At 37.3% G+C, this 23,362-nt stretch overlaps 1 protein-coding gene across 1 annotated transcript in view; it reads left to right on the top strand.

The window, feature by feature from the left end:
- Positions 1-23,362, top strand: part of DMD (dystrophin) — a 2,124,682-nt gene that overhangs the window by 630,636 nt on the left and 1,470,684 nt on the right. The window contains exons 14-15 of the mRNA XM_060001925.1: positions 8,769-8,870; positions 9,001-9,108. Of these exons, the coding sequence (XP_059857908.1) occupies positions 8,769-8,870; positions 9,001-9,108 (210 nt within the window). The remainder of the gene's footprint in view (positions 1-8,768; positions 8,871-9,000; positions 9,109-23,362) is intronic.

The following is a 23,362-nucleotide window of genomic DNA, read 5'->3' as shown; positions in this document are numbered from 1 at the left end:
TGTAGGCTTGTTGTAGATGCTTTGTATTCCTAGTGTTCTAAGAGGTTTTGTTATTACTGGGTGCTCAATTTTATCAAACTTTTTTTTCGGGATAACTTGAGACAATCATATTAGCTTTCTCCCTTATTCTGTTAATATGTAAAATCACATTGCTTCATTTTCTAAAGTTAAAATAGCCTTGCATTTCTGAGATAAACCAAACACGGATGATATGTATAACCCTTTTAATTTATTGCTAGATTTTTTTTGCTAACATTTGTTAACATTTGATTTAGAGTTTTTCCATTGTGTCCATGAAAGAGATTGGCCTATTTTCCATTCTTATGATATGCTTGCTGGGTTTAAGTACCTGATTATGCAGGCTTGGAAACTTGCCATTCATGCCTGGAATTTTTTTTATGGAGGAAGTTTTAAATGAGAATTTAATATATTTAATAGACATAAGACTTTCTATTTGTGATTTCCAGTTTTAAAAATATTTTACCTCCATTTTCCAGATTTTCCCTTTTTGTCAGTTTGAGTAGTTTTTGTCTTTCTAGGAATTTGTCTACTGAGGACACGGGGAGGGGGAAGGGTAAGTTGGGACAAAGTGAGAGAGTGGCATGGACATATATACACTACCAAATATAAAATCGATAGCTAGTGGGAAGCAGCCGCATAGCACAGGGAGATCAGCTCGGTGCTTTGTGACCACCTAGAGGGGTGGGATAGGGAGGGTGGGAGGGAGGGAGATGCAAGAGGCAAGAGATATGGCGATATATGTATATGTATAGCTGATTCACTTTGTTATAAAGCAGAAACTAAGACACCATTGTAAAGCAAGTATACTCCAATAAAATTACAAATATATTCGCATTCAGTCCACATGGTATTTAATAATATATTTATTATTGAAATTTAGGAAATGTGATATAAAACTATGAATTTCTAGCCTCTTTGGGAAAAGCAAGTGTTTTGATGATCCTAGGCCTGTTTTCCTGCATATTAACCTCAGTAGGAATTGAATAGCTCTGCCCACTTTACCATGAGCTCTCCATTTAGCTACAGTCCCCATCACTTTCCCATCCTCTTACACATAGATTATTTTGTGCATTTTATTATGTATAAACATTGGAATATGTGATTTCTTATAGATGGAGTATTTCAATGCCAAGAGTTGAAATGGAACATAGAGGGATACGTTTTCCACTTACTAGGTTATAAACAAGGCACGTAATGGAAAATGCTCCTGGTTTAAAACTGCAAAAGTAAAGGATTTTCAATTGTTGTACAAAGCATAAGCCTTATTAAACTATAGGTAAAATACAAAAACCTAGTAAAGTTAATATCATGCTGAAATGTTTCAGTGTATTCTGTATTAAAAGCCTTTTATGCTGTAGATTTATCACATCTGGAAACAAAAGCTGATTTTCCAGGAACTGAGTTCTAAATCCTTACCATTTACAAGCACGTCAATAATTCATCACAGTTTTCAGAACAATTTCATATTTGTTGACCTGACCCTAGCAGTGACCTGGCTAGGAGGGTATGAAGCAGGTACTGTTATATCCATGTCACTAGTGGCACAGCTAAACCATGGCAAGATTAAATGAGTTGGCTGACAGATATTACCGAGTTGGGCAACAGTTGAGCTGGGACAAGAATTCAGGCTGTCTGTACTTTAAACCTAGTGGCATGTAGTGGGTTAGTAGATTCAGAGATTCTGCTGTATAGCTAATGCCCATTTTAAGTATTAACGATTTAGAATTTGAGGTAGAGGGTACAGGAATTCACATGTGACTCTCATCTCCTATGGATCTTTAAATTCACCACAAATAGCCATGCCATTACCATAAAATACTGGTAGACAGGTATTTAATGAAGAAGAAAGGGAAATAAAGGGGGGTTTTAAGATACTACTTGGGAGAAAAGCCCTGTATTGATAACTACAGTGGTGGTATTCAGCTTTGAGACATTCATATACTATGTGAAATGCATGTATTACTACACGAGACATTAAGCACAAGGGTAAGGGGGCCCTCCTCAAGAAGTTCAGAGACTTGGAGGCATAAAACAATAAGGAACAGTAAAACTTCAAGCTACCAAGGAATGCCTGGGAATGTGATGAATGCTGGAAAGAACACTGTCATGCTTGGAATGCTCCTTAGGACTCCTGCTCTTCATTTTCTGGTATCCCAATTGAATAGACTGGTGGGAGCTGGAGAGTATAGAGTTTATTAAGCTGCCACAGAACATTAAATAATAGCCTGCAAATAATAACAGCAGCAACAACAATATATAGGGCCTTTCCAGATTTATTCATTAGCACTTTATAAACTCATAAAAATAAATAATACATGGAACTGATTCTCATAGCACAGAAGAAGATGCTTCTTCAAGTTAAAAATCTCACGATGTTTTTAGCATGATCACTAAGGCAGAATTTCATGAAGGAATCAGACAGTCATATTTACCTTTTAAAAATAAGTCCTTGCAAAGAGCACATGTTCTTGATCTAGAAGTGTAAGTATTTTTGATTTTTAAAACACATTTTAAACAAATATGCAGTTAAAATGTCAAAAATGTTTTTAGATCAAATTGTAACAGGAGGCTTCAAATCTTTATCAAGTAGGTTAGATAAAATATTTAGTTAAATCTAGTGAAACTCCTGCTAAAATGAAATATGAAAAGACTCAAAAAGGATTCAGCATCTGTATATCTCACTGTATGTTTCGTAGCACAAATCACAAGGCATATATATATATATATATATATATATATATATATATATATATATATTTTATGTTGAATGCTCTATTGAGTGAATGGCATCGTGAAAGAGCATGGACTTGTAGCCAGACAGATCTGAGGTCAAATCCCAGATACTCAATCCTTTGTCCTCTCTGGCCTTAGATAAGTTACTTAACCCATCTGAGTGTCAGTTTCCTCATCTGTAAACTGCAGCATTAGAAGTGACAGGAGTTCCTTGAATTCAGTCAGGAGTTATTACAGGATCATTTAAACTGAAGTAAACATGATATTTTCAGAGAAACCTCCAATAAGTGTTTCCTAATACATCACAAGATGTTTTTCCACCCTGGACCATATGTTAGACAGTGAACCTTTAAGGCACATGATTTTATAGTATACTGCTTCAGTTAGTAGTTTGTAAAATACATGTAAAAACATGTTTAGCCAAATCATAGACTTGGCTAAACTTTAGTCAGTAATACTCTGCCCCATTTCTAGCCTCATAATGGGTGCTTTATTTCTTTCAACACGTTATTTGATGTTATTTCCATTTCACCGTCAGTAAGATGAAGTTGCTAATCCTTTTTAACTGTATAGTTGTTTATAAAGTAAGAAAGAAAGAGCAAGAAATAAATTATTTTTCAGATGGCTCATTACACATAAAATTCATTTAGCTGAGGAGTACATTTCAGGGTCTGAAACTACAATAAAAGGAGATGGGTTGCTTGCTGCCTGCTGCCTCCCTCTCTTATAAATCTCAGTTGCTGCTGCATTGTGTGGTCCATGGCACATAATTGTTTCTTCCTTAGTGGACATACTGTTGGGGACACTTTGTCTCTTAATGCCAATCTTGCTGGGTGCAGTTTAGCTTTCACTTTCTATCACTGGCTTCAATAAATTCAAGGGTCAAGGTACTTAAGTTTTACCTCTCAGGCTTGTCAAATTTTCCTTACTTGCTTTTATCCAAATGTTCTTTTGATAGCCATTTTTCACTTTTGCTTTGAAAAAACAACTCAACCAAACAAATGAATTCAGATGAGAAATGTCCCTGGCATGTATAACAATATGAGATGTGAATTAAATGGGAGGGAAAAATCCTCCCCATTGCGGATGTGAGCCTAGATGATAATGGAGTTGTGATTTAGTCCATGAAAATGTGTTAGAGTAAGTGAACTGACCTTTTGCTTCTCTTACTGCTGAGACAAAATGGGGACATAAATACAAATTAATTTCTTCTTATCACTTCATGAGACATTATAATTCATTTTTCATTTATGTGCATAGTGTTTACCTAGCTTACAAAAATATGCATTATTCCGAAAAGCTCAAGGGATTCATATACTTAAATGGAAACTCAGAGAAAGACTGATTTTTTTTTCGCTAGAGAAGAGATTTCTAATCCTAATATAGTGATTAAAAAAAAAAAACTTTTAGCTTCCTGTCAATTCCATTTGATCCAATCTCTTATACTTGTCTAACAGTGTGGTTACATCCATTCAGGCAGTGATAGGAACTGGCATCTCTGAGTGATTATAAAAGCTGACTGATAATCCAACAATTGCTTAGTTCCATCCTTTGTAATTCAAATTAAGGTCAGCATTTCTAAGCAATAAACAGGTAAATCTATGAATTCAAGCACTGTGTACATCTATTTATATTTGTGCATATGGCATTGCAAAAATCTACCTGTGGGCAGACATGTACAGCATATGAGCAAGCAATTTCTAATTCGGTTATCTAATTTCACTGAGACCAGTAAAAAGAACCATGCCTACATTGTAACAGAAGAGACTTAGATTCAGTTCATTGAGATTGTTCTGAGAGTAAGATAGATTTAGCAGTAGAATGTGTTACTGAAGGATATGTATGCTCCCTTGTGTTGGAAATGTTTAAAAAAGAATATACTGGAATTCTATATATACTGGAAATCTAGATAGAATTCTAGATAGATTACAGATCCACCAAGGTCTATCTGTAAAGATTTAATAAGTACTTTTCTAGAGTGAGTAAAATAGTTCACCTTGGTGGTTCATAGAAGGTTCGATATAAATACTATGATCAAGCAAAATGTAAATAACCACCGACACTTGTATAACTCAGTTCAAATTAAAACTGCTTTTCAATACATGATCTTGTTTAATATTTGAAGCAATTCTTTAAGTGGTTGGTATGATTATTTTCTTTGAGAGACATTAAATTATTTAGCCATAAATTTCTTGAAAAAGCCACTTGATTTCATTGAGCAGGGAGAGAGAAAGAATTGCTGGTATTATTACAAGAAGTTATGGATTTAAAATGTTTTCGTAATTTGAAAAGACATACACACATTGGTAATCCAAGCAATTGATTGACCTAAGACTTGAATCCAAGTGGTTTGGCTCTAGATATTTTTATCTTCCCCACATAAGATACAAAATCACAAAGTGATAGCATATTTGTATTTGAGAAGTTGTCACAATACATTATTAAAACTCTGCTCCATTTGAACAACTTAAATTCATTTTACTCTAGTAATTGAAATGTATTCTCTAGAATTTTCCCACTGTAATATGTACATCTTTACCTGTAACAACTTTAGTTTTGTGAGACATTTTGCAGTGCCATGGAATCAGCCTCTTTTAAATTTGTCTTATGTAGTTTGTTAGCTGTGCCATGACAAAATGCCAGAGATTGGGTGCCCTAAACAACAGAAATATATTTTCTCACAGTTCTGGAGTTTAGAAGTCCAAGATCAAAGTATTGACAGGTTTGGTTTCTTGAGGCCTCTTTCCTTGGCTTGCAGACGGCGGCCTTCTCCTTGTCCGCACATGGTCTCTCCTCTGTGCTAACACATCCCTAGTGTCTTTTTGTGTATCCAGATTTCCTCTTCTTACAAGGACATTTGTCAGATTGAATTAGAGCCCACCCTAACAGCCTCATTTTAACTTAAAAGCCCTATTTAAAGGCCCTGCCTACCAAGGTCCTGTCTTCTAATACAGTCACATGCTGGGGTAGAGGGCAATAGGGCTTTAACATATGAATTTTAGGCAGACACAATTCAGTCCATAACATCTTTATTCTGTTAATTTTGGGCACATAGTTTATGTTCAATAAATATTTGTTGCTTAAATAAATTCATGATTGGTGAATGATTGAATTGGAGCTTATCATTAACTATTAGTTAAATTAAATATTGGCTGAATTATAAACCTGCTTCAATGAATTATCAGTTATCTATTATGATTATTTGAATACAAAGGTCACTTTTTTGTTTGTTTGTTTTTTAATGTGGTACGTGGGCCTCTCACTGTTGTGGTCTCTCCCATTGCGGAGCACAGGCTCTGGACGCGCAGGCTCAGCAGCCATGGTTCACGGGCCCAGCCGCTCAGCGGCATGTGGGATCTTCCCAGACTGGGGCACGAACCCACGTCCCCTGCATCAGCAGGCGGACTCTCAACCGCTGCGCCACCAGGGAAGCCCCAAAGGTCACTTTTAATACCAATCTTTTTTTCTTCCTTTTTATTGAAGTATAGTTGATGTACAATACTATGTAAGTTACAGTTGTACAGCATAGTGATTCACAATTTTAAAGGTTATACTCCATTTATATTTATTATAATGTACTGGCTATATTCCCTGTTTTGTACAATATATCCTCGTAGCTTATTTTATACCTAATAGTTTGTACCTCTTAATCCCCTACCCCTGTAATGCCCCTCCCCTCTCCCCACTGGTAAACACTAGTTTGTTCTCTATGAGTCTGCGTCTTTTTTGTTATATTCACTAGTTTTATGTATTTTTTAGAGTACACATATAAGTGATATCATACAGTATTTGTCTTTCTCTGACTTATTTCATTTAGCATAATGCCCTCCAAGCCCATCCATGTTGTTGCAAATGGCAGAATTTCATTATCTGTTCATCTGTTGATGGAAATAATATTCTTAAAATAGTTGTTTTAACTAGGTTGACTCTGTACCTAAAATAATATTTATTGTTTTTTATAACTCATTCATATAATGAAAAAAACTGTAGTATATAGTGTATCACAATATATTTTGGAGTTTCTATAAACTTAATCTTAAGCAATCTAGTATAGAGGTCTTTATGTGGATTTGTTTTATATGATGTCCTACTAAAATTAATAAATTATAAGCGTCCATCTATGAGATTACAAACCTAAGATGCTACTTCAGTGGACACTACCTTTGTGTGTCTTGTAGCACTAGAGAGAAGATGTTATACCTATTTGGACGCCTTAGTTGATTTTCTTTCATTTATGAAGGTGGTGCTACCTACAGTATGAGTTTATCTCTTACCCCCTTGACACCCATCTCCCCTTAGGTTGGAGCCCTGCAATAAACATCCCACAATTTAGCCTTTTATTTCTGAATCATAAAATCAGGCAGATGGTGTAGTTTATGGCTAAGGAGTGAGATTTTCTCTCTTTGAAGCTAGTTTTTTCACAATTAATCCATTAACAGGTATGTTACATGCCATTTTATCTGATGCATCCTGACATGGTAACTAGGAAGTTCACTAAAAGAACTTATAATATGTTTTAGGAAAAAAATCCCAAATGTTTGATTGTAATAATTAAATGGCTAATATTGAATTCATTGAGTTATGTTAGCACATTCCCTGTGGGTATCTTGCATCGCTATTCCAGTGCTATGGCTTCTGCCGTAACTAACGTAATTCAAAAGGAATAGAGTAGAGAATGAAACTGTAAAAAATACAAAAATCAGTTACATTATGCTGAAAGCAATAACATTTTTATTGACATTTCTGAAGAAAAATTGAAAACTCATCTGTGACTGAGCTGCATATGAGTCCGTGATCATTTTAATATTGTAGTAAAATGTTTATTGCCTACTCCTTACCCATGTATGAGACTCCCTTTTTGAAAAGATGGTAGATTAAACACATTTAAAAAAAAAATTAGGTAGGTCTCTGAATTAATTAGGAATAGATGGATTTTGCCATGATGCTTATTACACATGTATTATTTGAATCATATATCAAAATTTTCTAGGTGGATCAATCCAAACATGTAGCATCAAGTAAGGTAGAAATTATGATCAGGCTTATCTTAGATACTTGAGTATATTTGTAAAAAATATGAGTTACAAACATTTTTTCTAGCTCTAATTCTATACAAAATAAGACGTCCATATTTTGAGATACTTCTAGGTCTAGAGATCCAATATCTATGGGAAAATAATTCTATTATTTATGAGAAAGTCAAAAAAGCTGAAATTTTTGGCTCTGAAGTACATCCTAATGGAGTTGAAATTAATGATATATTTCTTTTCTTAAAACACTCCCTTTACACAGAAATTATCACAACATATTTTTTCCATCTAAAAACCATTGGTGCTTGGTTTATATTACATATTAAAACAGTGTGTGCATATAGATGTTAGTGACATGCTAAAGATAGGGTAGCTATTACTCAGGAAATATTAGTTTTCTCACTAGAATAGAGAAATAGTGAATTTAAATACTTTGTAATAATAATCCAGTTAACTTTAAAAATTCACATGTGGATATGATGTTAAGTCACTACTAATTTTCTTCTACAATCAGGACATTAAGCAATTCAAATTATACAAGATTGCTTCAAATGAAAGTCTTTTTTCGGCATCTTATTTAGTAGTCAGACTTTTATTCTTTGGGATGTATTTTCAGACCTAAGAGAGATACACATTTTACATATTATCAATGAAAAATCCTCTTTTAATTCTACATTTATATTTTTGCTTGCATTTACTGTGGAGACATTTCAAATAGTGGTGTAATATCTGCTTCAGACTTCTTGTAAGTATCTTTGCTTTTCAATGTAAGGTGAAAGAAAGAGTGAACTAATCTAACAACAAATGAAAGGCACAATGCTTATCTTATTATAAGCAGAAGCTGGCAGGGTGTTCTTTACAACTCCTGGTATAAATAGGAGGCTCAAAGTTAGATACTTTTATAAATCATTCATGCCATTTTTAATAAAATTCAGTTAACAATTAATCGTTTGCTAATGTTGTGGTGGATTTTCTCTTCCCCAGGTACTGGGAGATCGGTGGGCAAACATCTGTAGGTGGACAGAAGATCGCTGGGTTCTTTTACAAGACATTCTTCTAAAATGGCAACGTTTTACTGAAGAACAGGTGACTCATGTGGGGGATATTATATCAGTGAAAGACATTGGAGAGATATTAAATGGATAAATTAAAAAATATAATGATGTACTTTAATAATTATTTTTTTTCTCTTTTGGAATTATTTGATTTCTTTCAGTGCCTTTTTAGTGCATGGCTTTCAGAAAAAGAAGATGCAGTGAACAAGATTCACACAACTGGCTTTAAGGAGCAAAGTGAAATGTTATCAAGTCTTCAAAAATTGGCTGTATGTATTTTTTAGCTTTCAATAGTCTTTTTTAAAAAAAACAACCCAATAGCTTATACTAACATCATTATTTGGTCTTTCTGTTCCTTCAAATCTTAAATGAAATATTCTTTGTTCTTGCTTAGATCAGTCTATTCAATTATACCATATTGTTACTTTTCTTAATTAAAATAGGGAAAGGTATAATGTTGTAGTGAGCTGGGGCTGCTGTCCTCACATAGTGGAAAGAGAAACTCTAGTGTCTCTGTCTCTTCTTATAAGGCCATGAATCCCAGCATGGGAGCTGCACCATCATAACCTCATCTAAACCTAATTACCTCCCAAAGGAAGGCCCAATGTCCTAATACCATGGGGGGTAGGATTTCAACATATAAATTTTGTGGGGACACAATCATTTAGTCCATATCATTACACCCCCGGACTCCCAAAATTCATGTCTTTTTCACATGCAAAATACATTCATTCCGTACGAATAGCCCCAAAAGTCTTAACTGGTTCCAACATCATCTCTACAGTGTACAGTGTAAAGTCCAAAGTCTCATCATCATCTAAATCAGATATGAATAAGACTCTAGGTACAATTCATCCTGAGGCCGAGTTGTCCAGCAGTGAACCTGTGAAACCAGACTAGTTATGTGCTTCCAAAATACAGTGGTGTGACAGGTATAGGATAGGCATTCCCATTCTAAAAGGGAGAAATAGGAAAGCAGGAAGGGGTGACGGGCCCCAAATACGTCTAAAGCATAGTAAGAACAATTCCATTAGATCTTAAGGTATGAGAATAACCTGCTTTAGAATGGTGCTCTGCACTGCAGGACCACTGGAGTGGCAACATCACCCCCAGGATTCCACAAGGTGGCCTTGCCTCTTCCTGCCCCCATGGCTCTCTGCAGCAGCCCCACCTACAGGACTCCCTGTGGTGGCTGCTCCTGAGGCACTGGGTGGGGGCATCCCAAATTTGAGAGGTGGCCCCACCCTTTGAAGCCCAGGAGGAACTAGCCCCGCCTCCTGGGCCTGTGGTGGGGGTGGCAGCTCTGATGATCTCTGAATCAGCCTATATCATTGTTCCCTCTTCTTGAGAAATAGCACATGTTCACAGCCTTCCTTCAATCCATCCAGTTTTCTTTGTTTCCATTAATCCCAGCTGGCAGTTTCTGCTGGTATAATCCCATCTGTATCCCGGGCTTCTGATGAGATGGCTGATTAGGTCTCTGGTTCACACCCACACTAATATCCTTATCAAATGATGAATCAACCACACCATTACTATTCTATTCTGAACTGTGCTTTCTCATTTTTTGTAATATGTATAGGCTGAGAATTTTCCAAATCTACGAGTTCTGGTTCCTTTTTGGTTAACAGTTCCTTCTTCAATCAGTTTCTCTCTTCTTGCATTTTTCCATAAGCATTCAGGAGAAACCATGCTGTTCCTTCCACACTTGGCTTAGATATCTCCTAAAGACATCAAATTTCTTAGTAAATACCCAATTTCATCACTCACAAGTTCTACCTTCCACAAAATACTAGAACATTAACACAGTTCAGTCAAGTTCTTTGCAAGTTTATAACAAGGATTGTCTCCTTTGTCCAATATGTTCCTTATTTCCATCTGAGACTTCATCAGAATGGCCTTTACCATCAATATTTATACCAACATTCTGTTCATGATTATTTATGTATTCTCTAAAAAGATGGAAACTTTCTTTCCAGCTCTTCTCTTTTCTGAGCCCTCACCAGAATTACCCTTTAGAGTATCTTCATGGCAATCTTGGCTTTTTCTAACATGTACCTCAGAACTTTTCCAGCCTCTACCCATTAACCAGTCCAAAGCTGTTTCTGCATTTTCAGGTATTTGTTACAAGAGTGCGCCAGTTCTTGGTCCCAGTTCCTGTCTTAGTCTGCTTGGGCTGCTATAACAAAATGCCACAGACTGGTGGCTTAACAGTAGATACTTATTTCTTACAGTGCTGGAAGCTGGGAAGCACAAGATCAAGGTGCTGGAAGATTTGGTTCTTGGTGAGGGCCCTCTTCCTGGCTTCCAGACAGCACCTTCTTGCTGTATCCTCACATAGCAAGATAGAGGAAGCTCTGGTGTCACTTCCTCTTTTTATAAGGGCACTAAATCCTAGCATGGGGGCCTTACTCTCATGACCTCATCTAAGCCTAATTATCTCCCCAAAACTCCACCTCATAATATCACATTGGGAGGTTAGGCATTCAAAATATGAATTTTGGAGAGATAGAAACATTAATTTCATAATATATAGGTAAAGTTTCAACTTTGTTTTTTGAAACAGAATTGTACTCTTGAAAAAGTATAGCATACCTGGAATAAGATTTCATTAAAAATTAAAAGGTAGCTCTAAGAAGTACCTGTAAATGTTCCGTAAAGTTCTGAACAGTATAATTCTAAAGTAAACTTAAGTTTAATAAGTCTAATGAGTCTAAAGAAAACTTAAGTAGATTCTCTGAGAAATATGAAGAGAAGCACAAGACGTGATTATGCTCACATAGAAAGGGCTTATACCCTAGTTTGGAAAACAAGAAAAACATTAAAGCAAACCAAATGGCATTGATTATAGTGCCTGTGTTGTGTGTTTTGAGGAATTAATGAACTTTGGCAATAAGAAGACAGCAGGCTTCACTGAGAAATTTCAGTTTGAGTTGAACTTTATGGGATTAATAAAGATCTCCAAAGCTTCTCTTCCACTGTGAATTTTGTTATTTTCCAGTAAGGGAGAGGAAAATCAAATATTAAGAGCTTGATATTTCAAATAAAATATTGCATAATTTCTTTTTGATTTTTCATCAATTCTAGTAAATGCTAACTGGATGTTAACTCTAATATAAAACAAAGGTCTACTGTAAATAATATTTCATAACATTACGTAAGTTAATCTATTTATGTCTGTATTGATATGATATATTATACATCATAATAATTCAATCATTTATTTAAAGCTAATCTTGAATAAATCTCCCCGGTTAAATTCATACCATTTTACCAAATATTTACTTGTATCATGCATTTTTTGCTCCAGAGTTACTAATTTTCTATAGGTTTTTTTTTTTGCTAAAACAATGGATTTTATTTTACTATTATTATTTTTTTAACATCTTTCTTGGAGTATAATTGCTTTACAATGGTGTGTTAGTTTCTGCTTTATAACAAAGTGAATCAGTTATACATATACATATGTCCCCATATCTCTTAACCTCTTGCATCTCCATCCCTCCCACCCTCCCTATCCCATCCCTCTAGGTGGTCACAAAGCACCGAGGTGATCTCCCTGTGCTATGAGGCTGCTTCCCACTAGCTATCTATTTTACCTTTGGTAGCGTATATATGTCCATGCCACTCTCTCGCTTTGTCCCAGCTTACCCTTCCCCCTCCCCATATCCTCAAGTCCATTCTCTAGTAGGTCTGCATCTCTATTCCCGTCTTGCCCCGAGGTTCTTCTGACCACTTTTTTCCTTTTTTTTTTTTAAGATTTCATATATATCTGTTAGCATACGGTATTTATTTTTCTCTTTCTGGCTTACTTCACTGTGTATGACAGTCTCTAGGTCCATCCACCTCACTACAAATAACTCAGTTTCGTTCCTTTTTATGGCTGAGTAATATTCCATTGTATATATGTGCCACATCTTCTTTATCCATTCATCTGATGAAGGACACTTAGGTTGCGAGCATCTCCGGGCTATTGTAAATAGAGCTGCAATGAACATTTTGGTACATGACTCTTTTTGAATTATGGTTTTCTCAGGATATATGCCCTGTAGTGGGATTACTGGGTCATATGGTAGTTCTATTTGTAGTTTTTTAAGGAACCTTCATACTGTTCTCCATAGTGGCTGTAGCAATTTACATTCCCACCAACAGTGCAAGAGGGTTCCCTTTTCCCACACCCTCTCCAGCCTTTATTGTTTGTAGATTTTTTGATGATGGCCATTCTGACCAGTGTGAGATGATATCTCATTGTGGTTGTGATTTGCATTTCTCTAATGATTAATGATGTTGAGCATTCTTTCATGTGTTTGTTGGCAATCTGTACATCTTCTTTGGAGAAATGTCTATTTACGTCTTCTGCCCATTTTTGGATTGTGTTCTTTGTTTTGTTGATATTGAGCTGCATGAGTTGCTTGTATGTTTTGGAGATTAATCCTTTGCCCGTTGCTTCATTTGCAAATATTTTCTCCCATTCTGAGTGTTGTCTTTTTGTCTTGTTTATCGTTTCCTTTTCAGTGCAAAAACTTTGAAGTTTCATTAGGTCCCATTTGTTTATTTTTGTTTTTATTTCCATTTCTCTAGGAGGTAGGTCAAAAAGGATCTTGCTATGATTTATGTCATAGAGTGTTCTGCCTATGTTTTCCTCTAAGAGTTTGATGGTGTCTGGCCTTACATTTCGGTCTTTAATCCATTTGGAGTTTATTTTTGTGTATGGTGTTAGGGAGTGTTCTAATTTCATTCTTTAACATGTAGCTGTCCAGTTTTCCCAGCACCAGTTATTGAAGAGGCTGTCTTTTCTCCATTGTTTATTCTTGCCACCTTTATCAAAGATAAGGTGACGATATGTGTGTGAGTTTATCTCTGGGCTTTCTATCCTGTTCCATTGATCTATATTTCTGTTTTTGTGCCAGTACCATACTGTCTTGATTACTGTAGCTTTGTAGTATAGCCTGAAGTCAGCCTGATTCCTCCAGCTCCGTTTTTCTTTCTCAAGATTGCTTTGACTATTCACGGTCTTTTGTGGTTCCATACAAACGCTGGAGTTTTTGTTCTAGTTCTGTGAAAAATGCCATTGGTAGTTTGATAGGGATTGCACTGAATCTGTAGATTGCTTTGGGTAGTAGAGTCATTTTCACAATGTTGATTCTTCCAATCCAAGACCATGGTATACCTCTCCCAGTATTTGTATCTTCTTTAATTTCTTTCATCAGTGTCTTATAATTTTCTGCATACAGGTATTTTGTCTCCTTAGGTAGGTTTATTCTGAGATATTTTATTCTTTTTGTTGCAATCGTAAATGGGAGTGTTTTCTTTATTTCTCTTTCAGATTTTTCATCATTAATGTATAGGAATGCAAGAGATTTCTGTGCATTAATTTTGTATCCTGCTACTTTACCAAATTCATTGATTAGCTTTAGTAGTTTTCTGGTAGCATCTTCAGGATTCTCTGTGTATAGTATCATGTCATCTGCAAGCAGTGACAGCTTTACTTCTTTTCCAATTTGTATTCCTTTTATTTCTTTTTCTTCTCTGCTTGCTGTGGCTAAAACTTCCAAAAGTATGTTGAATAATAGTGGTGATAGTGGGCAACCTTGTCTTGTTCCTGATCTTAGTGGAAATGGTTTCAGTTTTTCACCATTAAGAACGTTGTTGGCTGTGGGTTTGTCATATATGGCCTTTATTATGTTGAGGAAAGTTCCCTCTATGCCTACTTTCTGGAGGGTTTTTTATCATACATGGGTGTTGAATTTTGTTGACAGCTTTCTCTGCATTGATTGAGATGATCATATGGTTTTCTCCTTCAGTGTGTTAATATGGTGTATCACGTTGATTGATTTGCGTATATTGAAGAATCCTTGCATTCCTGGGATAAACCAGACTTGATCATAGTGTATGGTCCTTTTATTGTGCTGTTGGATTCTGTTTGCTAGTATTTTGTTGAAGATTTTTGCATCTATGTTAATTAGTGATACTGGCCTGTAGTTTTCTTTCTTTGAGACATCTTTGTCTGGTTTTGGTATCAGAGTGATGTTGGCCCAGTAGAATGAGTTTGGGAGTGTTCCTCCCTCTGGTATATTTTGGAAGAGTTTGAGAAGGATAGGTGTTAGCTCGTCTCTAAATGTTTGATAGAATTCACCTGTGCAGCCATCTGGTCCTGGACTTTTGTTTGTGGGAAGATTTTTAATCACAGTTTCAATTTCAGTGCTTGTGATTGGTCTGTTCATATTTTCTGTTTCTTCCTGGTTCAGTCTCGGAAGGTTGTTCATTTCTAAGAATTTGTCCATTTCTTCCAGGTTGTCCATTTTATTGGCATATAGTTGCTTGTCTTAATCTCTCATGAACCTTTGTATTTCTGCAGGGTACGTTGTTACTTCTCCTTCTTCATTTCTAATTCTATTGATTTGAACCTTCTCCCTTTTTTTCTTGATAAGTCTGGCTAATGGTTTACCACTTTTGTTTATCTTCTCAAAGAACCAGCTTTTAGTTTTATTGAACTTTGCTGTCGTTTCCTTCATTTATTTTTCTTTTATTTCTGATCTGATCTTTATGATTTCTTTCCTTCTGCTAACTTTGGGGTTTTTATATTCTTCTTTCTCTAATTGCTTTAGGTGTAAGGTTAGGTTTTTTATTTGAGATGTTTCTTGTTTCTTAAGGTAGGCTTGTATAGCTATAAACTTCTTTCTTTGAACTGCTTTTGCTGCATCCCATAGGTTTTGGGTGGTTGTGATTTCATTGTCATTTCTTTCTAGGTATTTTTTATTTCCTCTTTAATTTCTTCAGTGATCTCTTGGTTATTAAGTAGTGTGTTGTTTAGCCTCCATGTGTTTGTATTTCTTACAGATTTTTTCCTGTAATTGATATCTAGTCTCGTAGTGTTGTAGTCGTAAAAGATACTTGATACAATTTCAATTTTCATAAATTTACCAAGGTTTGATTTGTGACCCAGTATATGATCTATCCTGGAGAATGTTCCATGAGCACTTGAGAAAAATGTGTATTCTGTTGTTTTTGGATGGAATGTCCTATAAATATCAATTAAGTCCGTCTTGTTTAATGTATCATTTAAAGCTTGTGTTTCTCTATTTATTTTCATTTTGGATGATCTGTCCATTGTTGAAAGTGGGGTGTTAAAGTCCCCTAGTATGACTGTGTTACTGTCGATTTCCCCTTTTATGACTGTTAGTATTTTCCTTACATATTGAGGTGCTCCTATGTGGGGTGCATAAATATTTACAATTGTTATATATTCTTCTTGGATCGATCCATTGATCATTATGTAGTATCCTTCATTGTCTCTTGTAATAGTCTTTGTTTTAAAGTCTATTTCATCTGATATGAGAATTGCTACTCCAGCTTTCTTTTGATTTGCATGGAATATCTTTTTCCATCCCCTCACTTTCAGTCTGTATGTGTCTCTGGGTCTGAAGTGGGTCTCTTGTAGTCAGCATATACATGGGTCTTGTTTTTGTATCCATTCAGCCAGTCTATGTCTTTTGGTTGGAGCATGTAATCCATTTACATTTAAGGTAATTGTTGATATGTATGTTCCTATTACCATTTTCCTAATTGTTTTGGGTTTATTTTTGTAGGTCTTTTCCTTCCTTTGTGTTTCCTGTTTAGAGAAGTTCCTTTAGCATTTGTTGTAAAGCTGGTTTGGTGGTGCTGAATTCTCTTAGCTTTTGCTTGTCTGTAAAGCTTTTAATTTCCCCATCAAATCTGAATGAGATCCTTGCTGGGTAGAGTAATCTTGGTTGTAGGTTTTTCCTCTTTCATCACTTTAAATATGTCCTGCCACTGCCTTCTGGCTTTCAGAGTTTCTGCTGAAATATCAGCTGTTAACCTTATGGGGATGCCCTTATGTGTTACTTGTTTTTTTTTTTTTCCCTTGCTGCTTTTAATATTTGTTCTTTGTATTTAATTTTTGATAGTTTGATTAATATGTGTCTTGGCATGTTTCTCCTTGGATTTATCCTGTATGGGACTCTCTGTGCTTCCTGGACTTGATTAACTATTTGCTTTCCCATATTAGGGAAGTTTTCAACTATAATCTCTTCAAATATTTTCTCAGTCCCTTTCTTTTTCTCTTCTTCTTCTGGGACCCTTATAATTCGAATGTTGGTGTGTTTAATATTGTCTCAGAGGTCTATAAGAATGTCCTCTCTTCCTTTCCTTCTTTTTTTTCTTTCTTTAGCTCTGCAGTAGTTATTTGCCCTATTTTATCTTCCAGGTCACTTTTCCATTCTTATGCCTCAGTTATTCTGCTATTGATCCCTTCTAGAGAATTTTTTATTTCATTTATTGTGTTGTTCATCTCTGTTTGTTTGCTCTTTAGTTCTTCTAGGTACTTGTTAACGTTTCTTGTATTTTCTCCATTGTATTTCCAAGATTTTCGATCATCTTTACTATTACTATTCTGGTTTCTTTTTCAGGTAGACTGCCTATATCCTGTTCATTTGTTAGGTCTGGTGGGTTTTTACCTTGCTCCTTCATCTGCTGTGTGTTTTTCTGTGTTTTCATTTTGCTTAACTTACTGTGTTTGCGGTCTCCTTTTCACAGGCTGCAGGTTCGTAGTTTCTGTTTTTTTTGGTGTCTGTCCCCAGTGGCTAAGGTTGGTTCTGTGGGTTTGTAGGCTTCCTGGTGGAGGGGACTAGTGCCTGTGTTGTGGTGGATGAGGCTGGATCTTATCTTTCTGGTGGGCAGGTCCATGTCTGGTGGTGTGTTTTGGGGTGTCTATGGCCTTATTATGATTTTAGGCAGCCTCTCTGCTAATGGGTGGGGTTGTGTTCCTGTCTTGCTAGTTGTTTGGCATAGGGTGTCCAGCACTGTAGCTTGCTGGTCGTTGAGTGGAGCTGGGTCATGGCGTTGAGATGGAGATCTCTGGGAGATTTTTGCCATTTGATATTACGTGGAGCTGGGAGGTCTCTTATAGACCAGTGTCCTGAACTTGGCTCTCCTACCTCAGTGGCACAGCCCTGACGCCTGGCTGGAGCACCAAGAGCCTGTCCTCCACAGGGCTCAGAATAAAAGGGAGAAAAAGAAGAAAGAAAGAAAGAAGAAGATAAAATAAAGTTAAGTGTTAAAATAAAATAATATAAAGTTATTAAATAAAAAATAAATAATTATTAAGCAAATAATTGTTTTTTAGTAATGAAAAATAAAATGGACAGACAGCACCCTAGGACAAATGGTAAAAGCAAAGGTATACAGACAAAATCACACAGAGAAGCATAGACATACACACTTAGAAAAAGAGAAAAAGGGAAAAATATATTTATGTCGTTTCTCAGAAAGTCCACCTCCTCAATTTGGGATGATTCGTTGTCTATTCAGGTATTCCACAGATGCAGTTTACATCAAGTTGATTGTGGAGATTTAATCCACTGCTCCTGAGGCTACTGGGAGAGATTTCCCTTTCTCTCCTTTGTTTGCACAGCTCCAGGGGTTCAGCCTTGGATTTGGACTCGGCTGAGGGCATCCGTTCTTTGCTCACACAGGACGGGGTTAAAGGAGCAGATGATTCGAAGGCTCTGGGTCACTCAGACTGGGGGGAGGGAGGGGTACGGATGCGTGGTGAGACTGCGGCTGCAGAGGCCAGCTGGACATTGCATCAGCGTGAGGCGCGCCGTGCGTTCTCCCGGGTAAGTTGTCCCTGGATCACGGGACCCTGGCAGTGGCGGGCTGCACAGGCTCCTGGGAGGGGAGGTGTGGATAGTGACCTGTGCTTGCACAGAGGCTTCTTGGTGGCGGCAGCAGCAGCCTTAGCGTCTTATGCCCGTCTCTGGGGTCCGCACTTTAGTCGCGGCTCGCGCCTGTCTCTGGAGCTCCTTTAAGCAGCGCTCTGAATCCCCTCTCCTCGCGCACCAGGAAACAAAGAGGGAAGAAAAAGTCTCTTGCCTCTTCGGCAGCTCCAGACTTTTTCCCGGACTCCCTCCCGGCTAGCCGTGGCGCACTAGCCCCTTCAGGCTGTGTTCACGCAGCCAACCCCAGTCCTCTCCATGGGATGTGACCTCCGAATCCCGAGCCTCAGCTCCCAGCCCCCACCCGCCCAGGCGGGTGAGCAGACAAGCCTCTCGGACTGGTGAGTGCCGGTCGGCACCGATTCTCTGTGCGGGAATCTCTCCACTTTGCCCCCCGCACCCCTGTTGCTGTGCTCTCCTCTGCGGCTCCGAAGCTTTTCCCCTCTGCCACCCGCAGTCTCCGCCCGCGAAGGGGCTTCTAGTCTGTGGAAAGCTATCCTTCACTGCTCCCTCCCACTGGTGCAGGCCCCGCCCCTATTCTTTTGTCTCTGTTTATTCTTTTTTCTTTTGCCCTACCCAGGTACGTGGGGACATTCTTGCCTTTTGGGAGGTCTGAGGTCTTCTGCCAGCATTCTTTAGGTGTTCTGCAGGATTCGTTCCGCATGTAGATGTATTTCTGATGTGTTTGTGGAGAGGAAGTTGATCTCCACGTCTTACTCTTCTGCCATCTTGAAGCTCCTCCCCCTGTATAGGCTTTTAATTTAAGATAGATTCACATAGGTATTACTTGTTATTACTCGCTAGCTTACTGTTGATAGAAAATCATTCCTCACAGAAGGTATGTTTTTTTGAGTGATGTGACTACTAAAGACAGATTTTAGAAAAGTAATCTGTTTCAAACAGTGCAAAAATATCAGTGATCACATTTGTAATTTTGTTCTTCAACTAGTGGGGAGCCATTGGGAGTTGAATAACAATCATGTTTACATTTTTGGAATGCTCTTTGGTAGTAAGACTTTTGGTAGTAAGTAGGCCAATTAGAAGAACTGAACTAAGGAGCAGTGGGTATGAAAACGAGGAGACAGACTAGGTTATTTTAGAAGAGGAAATTGAGGCTCAGGAGAAAACACATGGCACAGATGCAGTATCACAGAAGATTAGTGGCAGAGTTAAAATGAGCACCAAGATATCCAGACCCATGTCCAAGACTTTTAAGCTATTTCAGAACTCCTCATCACATTTGATTCCTTGACAGAAAATAACTGCAGTTGAAAAAAATTTGAACAATCATGTGCCACTGTGTTGACATTTTTGTAAGTAAAAGACGTTACTAGGGCTTCCCTGGTGGCGCAGTGGTTGAGAGTCCGCCTGCCGATGCAGAGGATCGGGTTCGTGCCCTGGTCCGGGAAGATCCCACATACCGCGGAGCGGCTGGGCCCGTGAGCCACGGCCGCTGAGCCTGCGCGTCTGGAGCCTGTGCTCCGCAACGGGAGAGGCCACAACAGTGAGAGGCCCGCGTACCGCAAAAAAAAAAAAAAAAAAAAAAAAAAGACGTCACTAGCTTCAGGGCCATGAAAATGCTCTCTTAGCAAAGTCTCAGTAATTTTCCAATATGATTAAAATTCCAATTATGTCACCTTACTTGTGAACAAAATGAAAATATGTTTTGTATAAGTCTTACCATTTGATAGTTTAAACCAATTAACAAAACCTGACAGCTGGTCTAGAATTTGAGGTAAAATTCCCCTGCTGACTCAGGCAGTGAATAAGAATTTAATGTTCATTAAAATATGTCACAATCTGAGACCCAAAACAGGTACCATCTGTCACCATTTCCTACTACATACCTAGGTATATATACAGTATGCTAAAACTCTCTTTTATTTACAATCAGTGTAATTTGTTTTGAAATATTATCACTAATGACCCATGGGATTTTCTCCTACTTTTCATTTGAGGTGGGGGATGAGGAGTCACGTATTTCATTCCTCCTGATACATCATTTTGTCCAAATCATGTCAGTCTGTTATTTTTCTATCATCAAAATTGAGGTTTTATTTGGTGTAAAGAATAAAAAGACAAGGACAGAAGAAACTGATGTGAATTCTAAGACTTGTAGAATCAAGTAGGTTATCATGGGGAGGCCCAAACCTACAAGAAATATGTTCCTGGGGAAGAGTACTGTTGCTGTGAGGATTCGTGGTGTCTGCCAGGGAAGGACAACTCTGGGAAACTTGACAAAAGAGAGGATGGTGTGCAGGGGCTGCAGGAATACTGTGGAATTAGGCCACTATCAAGTGTCTGTGAGATCAGATGGCAGGGACAGTGTGCTTATGGGAGCTTGGCAAGTCCCTGTTGACAGTGCTGTTTCACCAGGACTTGCTACCTTGACCTCATCTCCTGTGATCACCCTCAAAGAATTCATCCAGATAGTATCAGTGGTTCTCAAAGTGTGGTCCTTAGACTAGCAGCATCACCTGGGAACTTGTTAGAAATGCAAATTCTTAGGCCGTATCCCAGACCTACTGACTCAGAAACTCTGGAAGTGTAGGGCCCAGCAATCTGCCAGTTAACAAGCCTTCCTGGTGATTCTGACGTTCCCTCAAGTTGAGAAGCCCCCACAGTGGATCATTCTACCTAAATACAACAACAGGTGATTAGAAAGAATTGCAGTACTCCTTACATATGGACAAATAACTACACATAAAATAGGTACAGAATTCAGTTTTGCCAGTTTAAGAGAAATTGTCTTGGCATTACTCTCTGAAGCATACGTCTGATGAGAATAGGGTGAAGACTTTCTGGGCCTTTTGTAAGTATACATTCTCTTTTCACTTCAAATCATCTAATCTTGACCAGATAGAACATGTTTATTCTGTCTTCTTGAGCAGCTTATCTGTTTCTTGCCCATTTCTACTGTTGTCCAATCTGATTTATTGGCTGTACTTTCCTGATTACCTTGGGAGGTATGTCCAGGTGCCTCACTTCTATGAAAATAAATTATATTTCTTCTTTTAAAATCCTAGCTGACCTCTGCCTTGTACATGTTTTCTAGACCTTCTTTTTGCCTCCTGAGTTTTCTAGAACTCTCTGGTTCTCTGGCAGTCAAAGATCTGTAATCAATTCTTGATATGCAGAAAGACATCTTTTTTTATACTCTAAATATTAGTAACAATTAAATCATAATTATTTGATATACACACACAAAATCCAAGCTTAAAATAATTGCTTTCCAAGGGTAGATGGGAGAAGGTAATTCATTACTGTGTTGCAGTGTATCTGGCACCACCGTGGATTTCCTGTTTTCTCCCTCTCTTAGTTATGGTGGGAGAGTACTTCAGGAACTGGGAGACTTTAAGAGGAAGAAAGATTGGGAGAGAAAGAGAGAGGTTGGCCCAGAGCCAACAAGGGGAAACAAACTGAGGTAGCACTACTATCCTGCCCTCACCATTAGACAAACACAGATCTAGAATTTACTAGATAGAAGCCTTGGTTAGTACAGTGTTTGTCATACAGATTTAGGTAAAAATATATTGATTTGATAATTCCACAGTTTTATAATAATGCTGTTTTTATTTTACCTTGAGTTATTTTCCCTAATTGTATTCCTTAATGGCAAATTTTCCCTTTATTTTTGTTATGTTCACTAAGTGCTTCTTTTTTTTTTGAATTTTATTTTATTTATTTTTTAGACAGCAGGTTCTTATTAATTATCTATTTTATACATAGTAGTGTATATATGTCAATCCCAATCTCCCAATTCATCCCCCCCCACAACCCGCTAAGAGCTTCTTCATTTGGTTTAATGTTAACACAGGAGGCTTCGTTTCATTTGCCACTAAATCTCTTTGGGTATCCAATTACTTTTATAGATCATCTAAGAAAATCTTTTTAGGTAACATGAGACTACCCATAAATTTCCAACACAAATGGTTTCCCCGTCTTCAGATTCAGCTTATATATCTTAATTCATATTTTGGTCTATTGCATTCTTTCAGACTTAGAAAAAAATAGTGAAAAAAAACAATTATTGAGGAGAAACTAGAAATTCATTTCATAACTTGCTTTTATTCCCTAAAAATGGCTTGCAGTAAGACTGCAATATAAAGAACACCAGGTGAAGTAGATTCTGAGAAAAGGATGAACTAATGGAAGGAGACACTGGAGCAGTCTGCAGTTAAGAGCTATCAATGCAGGTGGCATGCCAAAATGAACTACATAAAGTGTCCTTTGAGCGGAGGGTGGGGGTGGGGTGGGAAGGGGTGTGTATGTTGATTTCTCTCTGTCGATGACACTTTGGTTCATGAGCAGTTGGGACATCTGTTTCATACTCATTTCTTTGCCATGTGCAATGTTAGTTGTACTTAAATAAATTTGCATTTATTTTGGAAGGACAGGTCTCACAGCTTAGTTTATGTTCGTTGTAGTTGCTGCTGCCAAAAAGGGGATTGTAAAGGGGCCATAAAATAATTCTCTCCTTTCTTTCTTCTTACTCTATGTTTACAAATTACATCAGAGACTAGCATTTGGGAGACGGAAATGGGATTTCCCAAAGCATAGGTTGACCTTAATGGATAAAATGAAAGAATAAGCTGCCCTGATCTACTGATTTCACACAAGCCACTTTGTTTATTCATTCTGTATCAACCAAATGGCATGCGTAACCCTCCATAGCTCCCAGGAACTTTGGAAATATGAATGGTATAAAAATACTTCATAAAACACAAGCATTTAGTAAACACGCAAAGTGATTCCAAAGGATTTGTGTTATACTCAGTTACTTAGT

Source organism: Delphinus delphis, chromosome X, assembly GCF_949987515.2.
Source record: "Delphinus delphis chromosome X, mDelDel1.2, whole genome shotgun sequence".
Taxonomy (NCBI): domain Eukaryota; kingdom Metazoa; phylum Chordata; class Mammalia; order Artiodactyla; family Delphinidae; genus Delphinus; species Delphinus delphis.
Note: the sequence above shows the minus strand (reverse complement) of the source record. Positions and strands in the feature narration are given on the sequence as shown.